Raw genomic sequence first — 7,565 nt, forward strand, 5'->3', positions numbered from 1 at the left:
TGCTCATGTTTCTTGGCCCAAGAAAGTCTCTTTTTCTTATTGGTATCCTTTAGTAGTGTTTTTTTTAGCAATTTGACCATGAAGGGGCGGCAGGCAGCCTAGTGGTTAGAGCGTTGGGCCAGTATCCGGAAGGTTGCTAGATCGAATCCCCAAGCTGAGGTAAAAAAGGTAAAGGTCAAAATCTGTCGTTCTGCCCCTGAACAAGGCAGTTAACCCACTGTTCCTAGGCCGTCATTGTAAATAAGAGTTTGTTCTTGCCTAGTTAAATAAAGGTTAAATAAAAATATATAAATGAAGGCCTGATTCATGATGTTGAGATGTGTCTGTTACTTGAACTCTGTGAAGCATTTATTTGGGCTGCAATCTGAGGTGCAGTTAGCTCTAATGAACTTATTTATCAGGTAGGCCAGTTGAGAACAACTTCAAATTTACAACTGCGACCTGGCCAAGATAAAGCAAAGCAGTGTGAAAAAACAACAAGCCAGAGTTACACATAAACAAACGTACAGTCAATAACACAAAATCCTTTGCAGCAGAGGATAAGTTCCTCATGATAGTCAGTTCATCATAGTGCTTGATGGTTTTTGCGACTGCACTTGAAGAAACTTTCAAAGTTCTTGAAATTATCTGCAATGACTGATCTTCATGTCTTAAAGTAATGATGAACTGTTGTTTCTCTTTGCTTATTTGAGCTGTTCTTGCCATAATATGGAATTGGTCTTTACCAAATAGGGCTATCTTCTGTATACCACCCCTACCTTGTCACAACACAAATGATTGGCTTAAACGCATTAAGAAAGAAAGAAACGCCTGTTAATTGAAATGCATTCCAGGTGACTACCTCATGAAGCTGGTTGAGAGAATGCCAAGAATGTGCAAAGCTGTAATCAAGGCAAAGGGTGGCTACTTTGAAGAATCTAAAATATATTTTGATATATTTTGTAACTTTTTTGGTTACTACATGATTCCATATATGTTATGTCATAGTTATGTCATAGTTATGTCATAGTTCTACAATGTAGAAAATAGTACAAGTAAAGAAAAACCCTTGAATGAGAAGGCTTTTGACTGGTACTGTATCTCTTAATTATTCTATAAATATACAATCATTACACTTTAACATACTTATTGAAAGTGTACTTTAAATTCATCATTTTTTCAGACACTATCCCTACACTTAAACACACTCATTGTAATTTAGTATATTCATTCAAATACACTTGGAGTTAGTTTTATGTTGAAGCATTGTTTTTTTAATGAAACACTCGTTGTTAGTGATCAAGTACACTGTAAGCATAGTTTCAGTGCCAGTAATGAGTTTGGCAGCCTTTTAACATTGGCTGAAAAAATGCCTTGGTCAATCAAGATAACCTTTTCATGGCTAATTACAGTAGCTAATGTTGTCAGTGAGTAGAAGTCTATTTGTAAAAGTTTGCATGAAACACATTGTAAATACACTTTATTTGTAAAGAAATTACAGGAATTCTAATTCAAATAACATTTTAGTATACTTCTGATTCATGAGAAATATACATAAAATGTACTTCAGGTGTATTCAAAGTATATTTGTTTTGCTCTTTATCTAATATACTAAGAATTTACTTAAATACAAAACAAGTGAACAAATTTAGATCACTTTAAATGTATTTAATAGTCCTAAATGCTAATAAATGCATTAAATGTAACATATATGACCAAAAGTATGTGGGAAGGCTTTCCACTAGATGTTGGAAGATTGCTGCAGGGACTTGCTTCCATTCAGAAACAAGAGCATTAGTGGGGTTGAGGTCAGGGCTCTGGCCAGACAAGTTCTTCCACACCGATCTAGACAAACCATTTCTGTATGGACCTCGCTTTGTGCATGGGGGCATTGTCATGCTGAAAAAGAAAAGGGCCTTTCCCAAACTGTTGCCACAAAGGTGGAAGCACAGAATCGTCTAGAATGTCATTGTATGCTGTAGCTTTAAGCGTTCCCTTCACTGGAACTAAGGCACCTAGCCTGAAACATGAAAAACAGCCCCAGACCATTATTAATCCTCCACCAAACTTTACAGTTGGCACTATGCATTCGGGCAGACAGCATTCTCATGGCATCCGCTAAACTCAGATTAATTCATTGGACTGCTAGATGGTGAAGCGTGATTCATCACTCCAGAGAACACGTTTTCGCTGCTCCAGTCCAGCTTTACACCAAAAACCCTTACGTGGGTTTTGCAGTTTAAAATAAATCTCAAAGTGCCATGGTAAAGAGTGTCAATTGATCTCAAACACTGAGCGGAAGCATTCATATATAAAATATCCCCATAGTCTAGTAAAGGCATAAATGTAGCTGATACTAGCCTCCTTCTGGCTTCAAAAGAAAAACAGGCCTTATTCCTAAAAGAAAATCCCAATTTCAGCTTCAATTTTTTTGTAAGTTGTTGATTATGCAATTTAAAAGAGAGGCCGTTATTAATTAAAATTCCAAGATATTTATATGAGGTTACAACCTCAATCTCCTTGCCCTGACAGGTAGTAATAGGTGAAAGGTTTAGAGGTCTATTTCTTGCATTAGAAAACACCATTAGTTAAGTTTTGTCAGTATTGAGGATAAGCTTCAATTGACACAAGGTATGTTGAACAGTATAAAAAGCAGTTTGCAAGTTCTGGAAAGCTTTTGTAAGAGACGAGGCACAACAGTAAATAACAGTATCATCAGCATAAAAATGAAGTTGTGCATTTTGGACATTTTTGTCTAAATCATTTATATAAATAGTGAATAAGAGAGGACCAAGTACATAGCCTTGGGGCACACCATTAAAGACAGACAATTTAACAGACATAAGCCCATCAAATTGAGTGCACTGAGTTCTATCAGACAGATAGTTAGCAAACCATGCAAGTGAATGCTCCGAAAGACCTACACTCGACAATCTCTGCCTTAGTATAGCATGATCAACTGTATCAAAAGCCTTAGAGAGATCAATAAAAAGTGAGACACAGTGCTGTTTTTTGTCAAGGGCTTCAGTGATATCATTTAAAACCTTCATGGCTGCTGTAATTGTGCTATGCTTCTTCCTGAAGCCCGATTGGTACATTGATAAAACAGAGTTAGTAAATAAAAACTATTTTAGCTGTTCACTTACAAGGGTTTCAAGTATTTTCACCAGGGGTGACAGCTTTGAAATTGGCCTATAATTATTTTAAAGAGCTGGATCTCCCCCTTTTAAAAGTGATAGGACAAATGCTGATTTCCAGATCTTTGGAATTTCATTACATTCCAGGGTTAGATTGAACATATATGTAAGTGGTTCAGCTATGAAGTCAGCTGCCAGATTTAAAAAGCAGGGATCCAAAAGATCAGGACCTGCAGGCTTTCTCTGATCTAAGGATTTCAGGGCTTTATGTACTACCTGCACTGAGAATGGCAAAATGCTAAAAGTTTGGGGACTAAAATAGATCCAAATCAAATCAAATGCCAGACAGTGTCTGTCTGGGTACTGGCAAACAGGATGGTTGCAGTGATGAAAGTTGTGTCTGTGTGTGTGGCTGCCCCTCAGAGCTGGTCATTGATATACAGTTTATAGCAGAGGGGATTATTTGCATATTAGACAAAAGTCAATATTGAGGATCTAGGATCCAGAAAATATGCTGTACATTTGCTGTACAGCTTTCCATGCACACATACATGACTACTTCTACAATGCTTGCAGTAGGAAACTACCTTAAAACCTCTACCGCTTCTCTCTCCCGGATCCGGGATCCTCCTCATCAAAAAAGCTGACTAGCATAGCCTAGCCTAACGGGACAGGGATATCATATAATATAATTTTCATGAAATCACAAGTCCAATACAGCAAATGAAAGATAAACATCTTGTGAATCCAGCCAATATTTCCGATTTTTTAAGTGTTTTACAGCGAAAACACAATATAGAATTATATTAGCTTACCACAATAGCCAAACACACAAACGCATTTATTCACCGCAAAGGTAGCTTTCGCAAAAACCAGCAAAAGATATAAAATTAATCACTAACCTTGAACAAATTCATCAGATGACAGTCTTATAACATCATGTTATACAATACAATTATGTTTTGTTCGAAAATGTGCATATTTATAGCTACAAATCCTGGTTATACATTGTGAATACGTAGCATCGATTCACCAGAATCTCCGGAGATATTTTGGACACTCACCTAATCTGACCAAAGAACTCATCATAAACTTTACATAAAAATACTTGTTGTATGGCAAATGAAAGATACACTGGTTCTTAATGCAACCGCTGTTAGATTTTTTTTTATAACTTTACCATAACATACAGCTTGCGTTATTGTGAGACAGCGCTCACCAAAACGGCGGACAATAGAAATAACATTTTACACAGAAATACGAAATAACATCATAAATGTTTTCTTACTTTTGCTGAGCTTCCATCAGAATGTTGTACAAGGAGTCCTTGGTCCAGAATAAATCGTCGTTTGGTTTTAGAATGTCCATTTCTTCTGTCGAATTCGCGCCACAATGCTAGCCAAGGTTGCTAACATTCCCATCCTCTCTTGACGCAAAGAACGGAAAACTCCAAAAGTCCCAATAAACGTTGAATAAACTGATAAAACTCGGTTGAAAAAACCTTCTTTATGATGTTATTATCATATGTATGAAATAAAATCAGAGCCGGAGATATTCGCCGTGTAAACCGAACGCTTTTCAGAAGCCAATGTCGAGCTCCGCCGCGCGCCTTGGAAGACAAATAAATTCCTGACCTGCCACTCCAAAAGCTCTTGTTCGGCCTCAGATCAAGCTAGACACCCCATTCCACCTTCCACTGCCTGTTGACATCTAGTGGAAGGCGTATGAAGTGCATGCATATCGATAAATAAAAGCCAGTTGAATAGGCAGGCCCTGAAACAGAGCCTCGTTTTCAGATTTTTCACTTCCTGTATGGAAGTTTGCTGCAAAATGAGTTCTGTTTTACTCACAGATATAATTCAAACAGTTTTAGAAACTTCTGAGTGTTTTCTATCCAATAGTAATAATATGCATATTGTATGATCTAGAAAAGAGTACAAGGCCGTTTCATTTGGGCACGATTTTTTCCAAAGTGAAAACAGCGCCCCCGTATTGACAAGAAGTTTTAAAGTGATCAACATCAAATACCACCTATGCTACAGTGATCATGGAGGATTTAGACATTTTCTCCCACAGGGACCAGACTGAGAGAGTATTAATAAAGTACCCATCTAGTTTGTCAAAATATAGCAGATCAAACCACCACCTACCCACAGCAGCACTACTATAGATGTCATGGTCAGATGTTCTAGGTCAGATAGTTAGTTAGCTCAATGTGTCATTCACCACAGAGATTTGGAACAGATTTTGTGCCAGCGGAGAGAGTCTCATTTCATACAAGCACATTTCCGTCCATGTTCCTTCTCCTCGCCGCATCTCCTCGATTCCCTTTGGCCTTAAAAAAAAAGCAAGAACAACCCACTTTGTGTACGTTGTCAAATGTTGCTTTGTTATTAAATAAAATGCATTATTACAATTCAGAGGTTGTTGTTTAAGCGTTGTGAACAAGTTCAACATGTAATGTAATATGTTGGGTGTGCAGGCTTTTACACAAACACATCTGACATTAACAGTCAAGGCCCTTATGCAGTGTCGCCTCTAGCCTTCTAAGCCAAATATGGTGGTCACCCCCCCTTGCCATGACTTATGACATGTTTATATGATATCAGTATGATAGTGACTAACAAAATCAATGGGGTCACCTTGGGGATCAGGGACCCTGTGCTCATGCCCTGTGCACACAATCAGTCATTTGGTTCTGTTAGATTACCTTACCTAGCAATCAAAATAATGGTAACTGACATGGGCTTATTGAGTTACTGACATAACAAGTGGAAAACTGCTGATGCCCTACCAAAAAAGTTTTAAATTGGTTGGGCGCCCCCTAGCGGTCACAGTCTGCGTATAGGAAAAGGCGTCTCTGTCCTTATCATCAGCGTATTTAATTTAGGTGTGTTAGATCAGGTGTGTTAGCAAAATCCTGGTCATTGTGAAAGATGACTCCTACACATGATGACCTGTGCATGTTTATTGTCGTATTTTTCTAACCCTCCTCAAAAGAATATCAAGAAAAACTCAAGGCCCTATTCATGAAGCATAGACAGTGTTTCTGATATAAGGACATCTCATATTAAAGCATACGGTTGTTTACCCCAGCTGTTTGCAGAGGAGGGTTAGTGAAGTGTGTCAGGGGAGTACAACAGTGTGTACATGTTTCACAGCCTGTCTCTATCCATGTCTGAGCGGTTTTTGTACAGATCCACCACACATCTGCATCACTGTGCCCAGCGTGCACAGTAATACACAGCAGAGTCCTCTACCTTCAGACCAGACAGTTTCAGATGTGTCATGCTCACTGAGCTGTCTTTGGTCAGTTCAATCCGTCCCTCCAGGGATTTGGCATAGCCCACTGCTCCAGTATTGGTGTTGATCCAGCCCATCCATTCCAATGGTTTCCCTGTAGGTTGGCGAATCCAGTTCATACTATAGCTTGTAAAGGTATACCCAGTTCCTCTGCAAGAGAGGTTGAGAGTTTCTCCTGGCTTTTTCTGGAGTGGACTGGAGGGAATGGATTCCATAGTTTGACCATTTAAACCTGAAGGAGAGAAGGAGAGAGAGGAAACAGGGGGAGAGGAGAAAGGAGAGAGGGTGGAATATTGAGTGAAAACAATGGAAAATTGTCTTCAGTCTTTGCTCAGAATAAGAACAGTTGATAAGGAGTAAAACCAAGCAGAACTCACAGGGCAGACAGAGAGATAGCAGCAGAAGGTAGAGTTTTCCCGTCATACTGAGGGTGGAGATAAGAACTCAGCTGCTCCACACAAGACAACAAGACAGCAGCAGAACATAAGTATATATGAACTCTGAGGGATCTGGATTTACATCATGATGTCATGGGGGAGGGACTGATAACTCTGGGGTCAGGGGTCAAGCTATGACTCATTGGTAGGGCCAGGAGTTTTTGTTGATAACATGACATGTCAAGTGACACGGACAAACTCTGTCCCCATGCCATAATCAGGGTTTAGAGTTTTTCCTGATCTGGTCAAGGTGTTTGGTAAAACTGCAGGGAATCTTGGAGGATGGTTTTCTGAGTATTTATAGAAATCCTTCACAATTGTGGTTCATTTACTGTAAATGTCAGATTAGGGAACAATCTATCAAGGACAGTCACCTTGTTTAACAGGAATGAACACAGCTACAGTATGTAGGCCTTTATATGATTCCTCTTTATTTTCTATGTCTCTCCTCAGGGAAATATGTACCTTGTGTTGATGTACATGTAGTACTGTTGTTTTGGCTCTTAGGGGAATATTATGCTTCAGTAGATGTTACTCTGTTGTACTGATGCTCTACTGCCCTCTGCTGCCAGTTAGATTGTCTGAGACGTTTTCGTACAGATCCTCCACTCACTCACACCACTGTCTCTCTTGCACAGTAATACACAGCAGAGTCCTCTGTTCTCAGACCAGACAGCTTCAGAGTCATAATGCTGTTGGAATTATCTTT

The 7,565-nt window shown here is 39.0% G+C and overlaps 1 gene segment (V, D, J or C); it reads right to left on the minus strand.

Moving 5' to 3' along the window:
• Positions 1-6,110: 6,110 nt before the first annotated feature.
• LOC120034554 lies at positions 6,111-6,873 on the minus strand. The segment is given in 2 exon segments: positions 6,111-6,651; positions 6,797-6,873. Coding segments are annotated over 2 exon segments (366 nt in total).
• Between the last annotated feature and the right edge of the window lie 692 nt (positions 6,874-7,565).

This window comes from Salvelinus namaycush, chromosome 41, assembly GCF_016432855.1.
Source record: "Salvelinus namaycush isolate Seneca chromosome 41, SaNama_1.0, whole genome shotgun sequence".
Classification (NCBI taxonomy): Eukaryota; Metazoa; Chordata; class Actinopteri; order Salmoniformes; family Salmonidae; genus Salvelinus; species Salvelinus namaycush.